We start from the raw sequence: 12,149 nt of genomic DNA on the forward strand, positions 1-12,149 counted from the left end.
GAGACAGTGAGCACCACATGGTGCGGCCGCGCTGGCAGTGCCGACGGGGGAGAGGGCAGGAAGAGGAGGAGGAGGAAGAATGCTACAGCCAGCATCACAGAGTCGAGTCAAACATAGCTCAAGCATGGAGACTGAAACCTTTCTGACAGCAGCGACTTTGCAGGAGTGAGGTGGGGGGAGAAGGGTTATTCAATCTGATTTTGCCAGAAGTCTTTCGGTAATTAACCATCTCAAGAAAGGGTCACTCACACAGAAAAGCTTGGCCAGCTTGGGAACACGTCAGTGCACCCAGTGGAAGCAGACGTATGCAAAACATGTCTGTTAAGACATTCAGAAACAGCTCAGACACCAGTGCTATGGTATGTCAGTAAGGCTGGGCACTCAAAAACAAACAAACAAAGAGAAAGAAAGAGAGAAGAGTTTGAAAGAAAAGGGTCCCATCAGCCACGCGTGGTGAAGGAGAAGCAAAGGACTGTGCCAATTCCACTGAGCATCTGCGTGGGCCCTGCAGAGCAGCTCCCCGCCAGGGCCGCCCACCAGCCTGCACGCCGGGGGTGGAGCTGCCCCCCAACACAACACTCCCATCCAGAGGCCTCACACAGCTGGGGGTGAGTCTTAGGGATGACCCCATTGAGCGTTTGATCAGTGTAATTGACAGCAACGTCAGAGCCAAGGGATGACCTCCCTCTGTTAGCCCTTCTCCAGACACAGACATACCTCTCAACTCCACCATCAGAGGGTACATTTCCCCTCGATATGTTTTGCCATGAAGCCATGGGAAATCTAAACCCATGCTGGACTTTGCATCTCGCTCTAGGCAGTTCTCCCTCCCTAAGCCCACTGATGGCAGAAGAAACCCACCTCCTGGACTCTGGTTCAAGCACTGGCAGCCAGAGCCATGCCCACAACGGGCCAGGCTGTGCCGGCAAAACCTTCCCTTGGCACTGCCGGGAGGTTGAGAGGTATGAGAAACAGGGTGTCAAACAAACTCAAGAGGAACACACCTGCATACATGTTTGTGTGTGTGTGTGTATGTATAAATATATACATAACAGCTCTGCAATGGGGAGAGGAGCTGGAAGCACACAGCCCTCAGCTGGTTAAGGTGAGCTTTCACACTACAGTAAGAAGCAGTTAGTAAAACAGCACTGAGACCTGGAAGACCACTGGAACAGCAGTCTTTAAATTCTCTTCTTTCAGGCTGGATTTTACTGATGCGTCAGATAAATCCTTTTCTTCCCCACTTGGTTCCTGAGATTTGCTCTGGATTAGAGAAAATGGTTAGTTGTAAGGAAATGAACTCTACAGGAGCTGATCTAGCACTTACAAGAGCAAAGAAAGCTATTTCATCATCCAGCCACCAGCTTGCTGAAGACAAGGGTAGGGGGGTGAGGCCGGCGAGCTAAGCAAGAAGGGATATCAACATAAGAAATGCAAGGGCGAAGCTGGAAGCATGGGCACGCTGCTGCTAGGTGTGTGTGCGTGTCCGTGACAGAGTTGCAGCTCCTTCAGCCACCCCCCCGTCTCCCTTTCTTGCTCCTGGACATGAAGCTTGGGTGCCCACTCTCAGATTTAGTGAGCAGCATTCTCCAGGGAGCCAAAATGTCGGGGTGGTATCACAAAACAAAAGCTGATGAACCAACTGGCCAGTGGGTCTGCATTCAGCAAATAAGCCTGACCACACACACATACATAAAAGGACAGGGGATGCAAAGCGACTGCTGTCAGTCAACAGATGTGTGAGGAGCCACTGAACATGATAATAAAGAGCCACACAACATGCACATGAACTTTCCATCCGGACAGTTCATTGGGACAGTTACCACGGCTTCTGCCAGTGTGAGTTCGCAGCCAGAGTCAGGGGAGGCCAGGTCAGCACTGTCTTCTCCTTCGTGCTCCAGGTCAACAGAAACATCACCCTTCAGAGAGCGAGGCTGGGAGGTGTTTCCTGAACCAGCCCCCTGCCCGAGGGCCAAGGAGCCCACACAGGACGCAGGTCCCACTGGAGTGACCGGCACCGCTGGTGATGAGGCAAGGCCTGTGTTCAAAAGCATGTCCTGTGCCAGACCTGTCTTCCCTTTTGATTTTGCTGATGTCTCAGCTTCAGGCACGCATTCTTGTCCTTCCTGGGCTGCCCTTCGCCTCGTTTCGCTTTGCTCGAACATCTTAATTTTAGAGGCCACTGAGGTTTTCCTGTAGCTCTTGCTTTCCTGCCAGCTACCTGGGGCCACAGTGACATCTCCATGCTCCTGGGACACAGCTCCTGTCCTCCCAGCAACACCTGTCAACAACCCAGACTCTATTTGATGTGTCCCACTGCTCACTTGCAGCTCTTCCCCACCCTCATAGATCGAGGCAGAGAGCTGGTACGTCTTGCTTCCTTGACACAATCCCGCTACAGGGGAGTGGGATTGCAGGACATTGTCAGCTTCTTTGGGAGGAGACTTATCCTGCAGTGGCTGCTCCAAAGCAAGATCACTATCCCTGGTGGTTTCTCCTATTGTAGGGCTCATGCCCTGCAGATCTTGTCCCACACTAATCTCCAGGTCCCAGGGTGGCTCTTGCGCTTTGGGATCTGCAGTGTGGAGCAGCCCTCCAGCCCTGAGACTCTCTTGGGGCACATCTCTTATTATGGCCTCAGTCTGTTTTTCTGGTTCTTCTGGCTTGGGAGATAGCTCTTCCATGCATGGGCTTTTGACATGGGACAATTCTTCCATCCCACAGTCTTCATCTCTGGTCAGCTTCCCTGATGTGGGCCTTATGTCCTGGGAGAGCTCTTTTATGATGGGCTTCTCCCTCTGGAGCAGCTCTTCCGTGGCAGGGACTTTGCTCTGGGCTGCTCTCACCGTGACAGAGTCCACGCCCTGGGCCACCCCTCCTGTGGCCAGGTCTCTGACCTGGATTGGCCCTCCCACAGAATCTGTGTTTTGGGGTGGTCCTTCTGCAACAGGACTTGCATATTGATGTGGTTTCCACATAGCAAAGCCCATGTCTTGGGGTTGTTCGTCAGATTCAGGATTGGTGCCCTGGGTTATTGCCACATCTGCTACAGGGATCACATCTTTGGCTGCTCTTTTGCCTCCTACAGGGCTTGCCTCCTTGCGTGCCACCTCCGCTGAGGGGTTTACGTCCTTGGGTGAGCCCACATGTTGTACAGGGCTGGGGCCCCTGGATGGGTCTCTGCCCTCAGGCTCAGTGCCTGGAGCCAGCTCTGCAGGGACAGTGCTGGATTGCTGTGGACAGGGCGTATGAGCAAGAGTGCTGGGTTTATCCCCTATCGACCCCGCGGTGGTGTGAGGGTGGCCTTGCTGAGACACAGCTGATGGAGGTGACTTGGCCTGTATCTCTTCCATCTGAAGAACCACTCTGGCACTTTCCTTCTTGTTGCTGTCTGCTCCAGTCCCCCCCGAGAGCCCCTCCATTGTCATAGAGATGTCTGGGCTCTGTACTGGCTTCCCTCTGTGCTCCTCAGCCCCATGGCCATCTCCTGCCAGGCCACGCAACTTCAAGCCTCCCACTGGGCTTTGCAGCTCCATCTCATTTGGTCCCACCTCTCTGGAACCTACCTTGGCTTCTTCACAGTCTGTCAACCCAGCAGATGTCTTCTCTTGCTGTAGGGGCAGCCAACCCTCCGGCCTCAAGATGGGACGTCCCACCACGCTGGTCCCATCACAGCCTGCTCCAGGCTGCTCCAGTGCTTCAGCAGATTTTCCATACACTGTCTTCTGTTGCTGGCTTGCTGAGGAAGGGGCTTGGAACCCTTCTGCCACAGGTGCCACATGCCCAGATCTCTCCTCGGATGTGTTTGTGGTGGCTGCTGGTCTCTCCTCCAAGCCAAGCTGCCCACCAGTCTCCAAGAGCAGGTGTGCTTTACTGTCCTTCTCCTCTCCCTCTGGATCTCCTAAGTAGATGATCCTCTGGGTTGCAGAAGTCTCTGAGCTGTCGTCACTAGCCTTCACTTTAATTTTAACAAGGTCTGTGGCTGGCACTCTGGCCTCCTGCATCCTGGGGGCTGCAGAAGCATGCTCCTTGGAGACCGCTTTGCTTTCTCCCTGGGGAGGCTCTGGCCTCAAAATCTTGGCCCTTTGCCTCTCTTCAGGCTGCTGACATGGCTTGGGCAGACCTGGCTCACTGGCAGTTGCTTCCTCACTCTGCTCTTGGGGCTCTTTCTCTGAGCTCTCAGCTGGCAGGCACTCTGCCTCCTGGCTGGGCTCCCCCCTGGTTTCCTTCTCATAGATCTCATCCTCCCAGACAGACTCAAAATCCTCTGGACTAGCGATCATTTTTGCTCTCGTCCGGGTATCCAGGGCTGCATCTGCTGGCTCTTGCTGGCCTGCCACTTCCTTGGCTTTACCTACTGCCACCTCCACTTTCGATATGCTCGCACTCATTTCCACCTCTGAGGTACCTGCACGTGCTTCTTCTTTCTTGACTCCCAGAACTTTCTTTAGAGCTACCACTTCCAGCCTAGGACTTTCTCTCTCTATAAATACCCAGTGCTCCGAGCCCTGCATTGCAATTGGAGCAAGAAGAGTTAGAATCAAACATTACCTAACTGCTGATGACTGCTGTCATGAGTAACAGAAAGCTGACCTGCCTCAGACAGGGCTGACTAAATTATTATTATTACTCGAGCAAAAGCTGAGACAGGGTCTATACAAAGAGCCAGGCAACTCACTGATGGAGAGAAGGGACTGAAAATAAGGGGCCTGATGCCGTAACAGGGACTGAGTCCCTCTGTTCTCTCCAGGGACCATGTTTTACTCTGGGCGGTGGCTCACTGACGTACCTGCAACATTGCAGCTTTCTTGGAAATACAGAAGTGGGAGCAATAATCCCAGCAGACACACTAACAGCCATCAGGGCATCTCTCATGAGGCTGGGGAACACAGCTGGTTAAACCCACCTGGGACTCCTCGTCTGACTCCTGTTTTAAGCTGCCCCAAGCAATCTCTATGAGCAAAGGGTGAGGTTTCATTGTAGGCAACAGCCTGTGTTTTGAGTAGCTTCACTCTTCAGCTTCATCCACATCCCCTAAGACTATGTCAGACTGCTGAGAGCATGATCAAGGAAAGAAACCACCTTTAGGCATCAGGAAGGCGCTTTCCCCTTCCTACCAGACGCTGCAGCTCAGTTTCACTCCAAAGCCCATCCTTCCTGTCCAGCTCTCCAGGGAAATCTCATCAGAAGCAATTATTTAGCAGAGGTTTCTAGCAATGCTGAAACCAAGCAGTTCAGAAAATGTAACCTGTGAAAGGTTACCTGTGAAATGCAAGAGAAGACCACAGGCTTGGCAGCTGAGACAGCTATGGGCACTGCATTAAGGACCAAGCAAAGGTGGCTGAGCATCCTGCAGCAAGGACACAGTGGGTCTGCGATATTCCACACAGTGTCTCTGTGCTGCTGCGCAGGGAAGGATCCGACATTACTGTTACTACATACACTTTGTACATTCACATGTTTGTCCTGCAAGACAGCTAAAGACTTTCCAAGTGTCAAGAACAAAGCACTGCTAAAATTCAAGAACTTCTGGAACAGAAGGTAGAAAATCACCTATGAGAAGATGGCAGCAGGAAAACATTTTCACCCAAGAGGAAGCCCAGCAGCCTCCCCAGGCATCCTACTGCAGGCAGCACACACCAAAGGGGGATGCTCGGGCACGGTCCTGCAGGTTCCCAAGGGGCTGGCTCTGCCCTAGCACAGGCTGGCTGCGCACCAGCCGGGCGCAGGGGCTGTGTCACTTCTGCAGCCTGGGCAAGACTGACCTTGTGTGGCACCAGGATGCACTCCAGCCCCAGACGATGCACTCCCGCTCCCCACTCAAACTAGGAAAAATAATCCCTGAAAATGTGAGCCATGCCTCACATGGGGGTGTCAAGGTGAATGTTTGCAGCAGTTGCACCTGAAATGGAAACCTAATAATTGAGATTGAATAAGGGGAAACAGGGGCAGAGAGAAGCAGAGTGAGAGGGAAAGGAAAAGAAGATGAAATTAGAGGAAAGAAGGAAAACCAATCACTAGTGTAAAGGCTTCCACAAGGAGGAGAAATCGGTGAAAACCCCTGTCAGAAAAATGCCACCTCCCAGCTCCTGCCTTCTTCACCAGGTGCCAAAGAAAGCAAAGCCGCCCCGGCACAGTGCCCCAGGCCTTGCCCTGGCAGCACCCAGGCAGGCAGCAGACCTCCCGCCTGCTCCCCTTCCCCAGGCTCTGGCAAAAGGGTGGCTGCCTCCTGAAAAACCCTGAGGGCAGAGATAGGCGCAGGCTCTTGGCACTGCCAGGACAGCCCCTAGGGTGGCACACGGGCATTGCAAGCCATGCCACACTCATGGCAGTAAGGGCACCATCCTCCACAGATAGAAGTCGGATCCTTGCCAGGGATCTGCCGCGGCACCTGCACCCTGCCGCAGCCAGGCAGGCCTGCGCAGCCGCGCTGGAGGAGCCAGGTCTTCAGGAGACCTATCCCATGCCAGCTCCCTACAGCATCGCTCGCACACGCCTCTCCAGTATCCCTTTTCCCTGCACTCGTATGCACCATCTCCTCTCCAGGCCCCTTCCTCCGCACTTGCCTCCGATGCAGGTTTTATTTCTTCCTAGTCCACAGAAATCACAACAGAGGCAGTCAGTGACTGCCAGGAGCCCCAATTGCACCTCGGTCTTTCACAGCTGGGTTTGACCCATGGAAGCAACATTATCACTAACTCAGCAGCTGTGCTGGGCTTGTAGCAAGCCCAGGTTGACCTCTGCATTCCTTCAACACCAGTCTTCCCGTTCAGTAGCGATGCTTGTGAGCAATTCAACCAGGAGATTGCTTAGGTTCCTGAGGGTACAGCAGCTTCACTTCTGCTCCTACACTGCAGTCTCATTGCTGAACCCTTTCTGCAGCCAAGTCAAGGATGGACAGGTTGTGAGCACATGTACAAATCTCTTCAGTAAGGCCCTCTCATTCCCCTTCTCTGGCTGCAAACCAGAATCCTTCCAAGGAGACATTCCCTGCACAAAAATAAAGAGTTTCTTCAGGCTCCTTCTCTGAGTTAAGGCTTGAGATATATGTTGTAGTTTAAAAAGCCTTATGACAAGTCTTCTGAAGCCTGGAATAATGTGTTCACCCATGGCAGCACTTCTTAACCAGCAAGGAAAACCCAAAAGCTCTGGATTTACTTCCAATCCAGCTTCCTTCTCCACAAACTTTGTTGGGATGAGCACAGCCCACTCCAAGGGAACAGCCAGCTACGCTGTGATGTGATCTGAACTCTGCTCCCAAGGGCTCAACGCCAGCTCTGGCCACGGCTCTGCTTCCACAGCTCACAGCAGCACTTGTGTGTCCACAGCCTGAGGACTCTCAGGGATGTTTGGAGTAAATATCTGGATATTTGGGTATGTCCTGCAGGAAAGAATTTCTGGAGCTCTGGAGGTCAGAAGACCAGCAGGACAGACTGGCAGGACAGACTGGCAGGACAGGCTCCAAGGCAGGAGCTGAGTCTAAGAAGTGATGATGCTGGGAAGGGTCTGTCCATGGAGCAACTTTGACTTCCTAAGGCACAGCTCCCTTTCAGGCCTCTCCCCTCAACACATCTGCTCTAGGAACAGAAGCATTTGGGAAGCTGATTCTCACTGTGGCCTACATAAGACAAGTGAGAGCAAGCTGGTAGAAAGAAAAGAAATGAGAGCACGGAGCAGAGGCAGCCTCCTGCCCCTGCCAACAAAGCCCGTAACCTCGGCAGAGCCCAGGGCAGGCAGGAGGTTTCTCCCTTTGGCATCCTCCAGGGTCCCTGCCATTCTTCTTTGTTCCTCGGGGAGACACAGCCCACAGCTCACCTGAGAGGAAAGCATGAGCCTCACGACAAGGAGGGGAGAATGAGTGATCCGTGACTTTGAGACAACACACCAGGTTGCTTTTCCACTCAAAGCTGTAGAGACTCCCAGCACATTCCAGCCCTGCATTTCTGGTCCTCCAGCAGGAGCGAGGACCGAGGGATGGAGCAGTGGGCAGAGATGCGAATAGCTGGGGATGACAGATAACACAACCTTAGTGTGTCTGAAGCCCATGGACACTGAGGGACTTTCTAGCTGAGCGTGATGATACAAGCTCTGCAGATGTGCTGTCCACATGCCATTACACCCTTGGGGCTACAAATTCCTCATGGTGACCAAAGGCCAGGAGAGGACAAGTTCCCACCTATCAACTGCTGAGTCTCAGCCACTAATGCCTGGAGAGAAATCACCAGCAAGGCCAACTTAGCACCCGCACCTGAGTGCAACCCTGGCACCCCGAGGTCTCCAGAGGGCGGAGAACAAGAATCGGAACCAATAGACATGTGTGTACCTCATTTCTGCTCTTTCTGTCCACTAGCTCCTAGACAGTGCCAGCGTGGACCAGGAGATGCTGCTGCAGAGCCCAAGCTTCCCTGAAGGTGCCTGTACCCTTGTTGGAGCCCAAGGCTGTGCCCAGGCTCTCACACCCATAGTGCCTCCTGGGACACGTGCTCCAGCCAGCCCAGGCTCAGGGCACAGCCTGCCAGCGCTAGCAACTTCTGCGCTGACTGACGGAGACGCCGAAGAGTGAGAGTGGGACTGGCCTCATACCTGCCACTGCCTCGCCTGCCCCCCTGCCTGACGCTGCTCCTGCTCCGCTGCCTTCCCTGGGGGCACTTGGGCAGGACGTGCACCCCAGCACCACCGGGCACCACGCTGCAGCCTGGCTGGCACCAACCACACCAGCAGCAGATCTCAAAGACAAGTTCTCTTCTGCTCAATGGTTTCTTCTCTTGGCTATCCCGGGAAACAGCCACCGTCATGTGAGACAAAAACTGCATGCAGGCAGCACTGAGAGCCTGCATTCCTCATCCATGGGCACTGTGCAAGTACAGTGAGGGCAGCACGACCCTGCTTTGCACAGGCATAAGTCCAACATTTCTGATGCCTCCAGACATGACCTACTTCAGGGTGCCTGGGCCTGGGGAACTGTAACTGTACCCAAAGTAAAAGGAAAGCACATGGGATTGCTAAAGACAGCTTGTAGCTGCCTGCCTGCCTGCACCTGGAGCAGACACCCCCGGAATGCCTCTGCACCAGCACCGGCCTCCAGCACGGCGCCCTCACCCCCAGCGCCAGCCCGGGGGGCACAGCAGGGCTCCACTGGAAGGTCTCTCCCAGAACCCTGTCTCACAGCCCTGAAGAAACAGTCAGGGGAGCAGATTTCACCAACAGCCCTGTCCTGGTGAGTGATCCTGCCCGTCGCCAGAGAGGGGACCCACCCAATGGGGCCAGCAAACAGCTCTGCTCAGAGGGCAGGAGCCACCTCGGCAGGCTGGAGGGCCCCATGGGGGCAAAACTGTGATGGGGGGTGGGGTGGGGAGAGAAGTAGGATGGTGAGAACCTCAGGAGAAGAGACAAGGCTTTTCTGCGTGAAAGACTCCATGCTTAGGGAAGCTCCATGCTCAGATGCAAAATCGTCTAGGGTGTCCTCTTCCATCGTCTGTGCCAGCACGGAAACCCCAGCACCCACAGGGAAAGAGAGAAAGAGACAGAAAGACACAGAGAGAGAGAGAGAGCACATGAGAAGGAATGAAAGAACAAAAGGTGGGCAGGTGGGTGGGTGGATCGAAGGATGGATGGAAGAACAGAGGTCACAGCTATGCCAGCTCTAGATGCTCCATTTACGTCTGCCCTTTATATATTTGCTGGTAAAAGAGATGTGGGGTGAGGTCCCTCTTCCCAGCTCAGTGCTTTGGTGCAGGGCTGTGAGCTCACCTCTGCCCGAGCCACCCTGCAGCCTCAGGTCCGCGGTCAGTGCGGGACCAGCAGCACACGGGCACATCACAAACCCCCGCAGACAGCACGTGGCCCAGCCGCCTCATGGCCCAGCCCCACGTCCTCACGTGCTCTGCAAGACTCTCCCAGGAGGGAGCCAGGGCAAAGCGAGCCCCACGTGTGGCACCCCCCCTGCCTGCAGCCGTGGCCACCAGTGTGGGCACAGGACTGGCTTCAGAGCCTCCTTGGGGCAGAGAACATCATGGAGGGGAGAGCGAGCCGGGGGGTCCCTGGCAGGGAGAGGGCACCCAGGCTGGCAGCGGGGATGCCCTTGCCACGCACTGCCTTTACCAAGCCAGCCAGGAATCCGGGACCACAGAGCACCTAGTGGTGCCACGTCCATGCCCCTCACACAGCTCCAGGGATTCTCCACATCCTGGCACCCCCAGTTCCAGCTCTCCAAGCACCTTCCTTTCACACTCGCTGTCCCACTGCAAAGCCAGCAGGCAAAACGCCAGGAGAAAAGGACATGCATGCAGGATGCCACTGTGGCACTACTCACCCCTTCGCCTACTCCCACCACCCAGATCCTGGGACACCTCTGCACAGGCGCCTGGTTCTGCTCTGCTGAGGACACCCCTCTGGCAAGAGCTGACCAGGCACCACCATGCAGCAGCTCTGCTGGTACAAGGGGAGAGGAAAGCCCCATCTCATGGACCGACAGAGCCACAGCCCAGCTCTCGGGTACTCCCAGAACACAGCGCTCTGGAGAAGGATGAGGAGTTCAACCCCATGCAGTGCCTGGGCACACGGGGAGATCACTACCAGCAGCGTGCACGTGGTTAGCTCATTACAAAACTTCGAGATGCTGGCCTGGTCAAAGGCCTCCTCCTTCCACCCCACATCCTCTTCATTTAATTTCCACAAGGTTCCCCAGGGTGGCACAGGATGCAGAGATTCAGAGCCCAACAGCTGAGGAACACCTCCCCGTGAACAACCTGATCCCCTCTATAAGAGAAGCAGTAGAACAAACCTCGCTGGCCTTTTCTGGGGTTCCCTTTGGTGTTTCATCCTCATGCTTGGGTGAGGAAGAGGCTGGTGAAGAAGGCAGCCTCCTGTCCCGGTCCCTGTGAACCAGCTTGCTGTTGGGCTCCTTCAGGGTCCGTTTCAGCTCATTGATGCTGGCCTGATGCTTCAGTAAAACATCTTCTGGCTTGTCTAAAAACTTGGGGAAGGAGAGAGGAAGATAATGATGATTAAAGCACTAGTCGAAGCAAGAGATGAGCAGGGGCACTGGGAGGGTTCGCTTCACAAAGGGCTTGAGTTCAAGGTCTCAAGAGCCCAATGAATGGTGTGTCAGAGCACCCTGGTCTGCAGTTCTCACTAGGACCGTTGCAGGCAGCAGCAAAAAGGCAGCACATGGCTGAACATGTGTGTCAGGCTTCCCCCGTGAAGGGTACAGCATGCCCTTTGGGCATCTCCAGCAGGGACTGCTGGGGACAAGCTAAGCCACCCAAAGGAAGAGAGTGGGCTCTCCCTTGGGATCAGCAAGGGATCGGGCCCCACTGGAAATAACCAGCAGCTTCCTCTGCTGCTCTCTCGTGCCTGAGCCTCTGTCCCAGCAGGGTGGGAAACAGGCGCTTCCAATGGAGCTCATTCCCAGAGTAAAAGGGCAGGAGGTCAAGGGCTGGTCAGAGATGTCCAGCACGGATCCAAGCCCGGACCACTACGGACCAGCCTGATGCCACCAGCAGCCTGGGATGGGGTGGGGTCGGCCTGCTGTGGAGAGAGGACAGCTCAGAATGCTCAAGTGCAAGGTGGGGTTTAGGCATTAGAGCATCACCTTGTGATGATGCAGGCACGAGGGTGGCTCCCCTTGTCCTGCCACAGAGGTGGGCAAACTGGCTCAGAGCAAGAACCAGCAAGAGCAAGAACCCTGGCTTCTGCTTCAACCTCAAACTCAAACCTACTTGGAGGTTCGAAAAGAGTCACCTAAAATACCTCCCCAGTATTTCTCCTCAGCAACAGCTCAGAGACCCAAGAGGCCCGTGAAAAACTCTACCAAATTTTCCAGATCCTGATGACTCAGTGCAGCTCATGGAAAAAGTCCCCCCATAGACTCATGTGTCTGAGCAGTGGAGAAGTGCTTCATGGTTTGCCCACCTCTGGGTTCAGGGTGTGCCAGGAGAGCAGCACATGCACATGCAGTGGGGAAGCAATGAGGTGGGTGGGGGGCACCAGAGCTCAACTCCCCAGTGGGGTCTGCCCTGCAGTGCCGAGCGGGGCGGTGAAGTGCTGTTTGGCGACAGTGTGGCAAACCCCATCGCCTGGCCACGTTTGTCCCCTTTGACAGCTCCAGCAAGGATCTACATCCCACTGCAGGTGGAGGCAAAATCCCA

General features: G+C 54.8%; 1 protein-coding gene across 16 annotated transcripts in view; it reads right to left on the reverse strand.

Annotated features, from left to right (window-relative positions):
* EPB41L1 (erythrocyte membrane protein band 4.1 like 1) overlaps positions 1-12,149 on the reverse strand; it is a 71,515-nt gene that overhangs the window by 9,995 nt on the left and 49,371 nt on the right. For 6 of the 16 annotated variants that reach the window (XM_065032752.1, XM_065032750.1, XM_065032748.1 and 3 more), the window contains one exon: positions 10,784-10,975. In XM_065032752.1, coding sequence (XP_064888824.1) covers positions 10,784-10,975 — 192 coding nt within the window. Of the gene's footprint in view, positions 1-1,155; positions 1,264-1,823; positions 4,509-9,376; positions 9,476-10,783; positions 10,976-12,149 lie in introns of all 16 variants that reach the window. The other 10 variants (XM_065032739.1, XM_065032743.1, XM_065032738.1 and 7 more) reach the window with 5 other exon arrangements.

This window comes from Columba livia, chromosome 16 (genome assembly GCF_036013475.1).
Source record: "Columba livia isolate bColLiv1 breed racing homer chromosome 16, bColLiv1.pat.W.v2, whole genome shotgun sequence".
NCBI classification, from domain to species: domain Eukaryota; kingdom Metazoa; phylum Chordata; class Aves; order Columbiformes; family Columbidae; genus Columba; species Columba livia.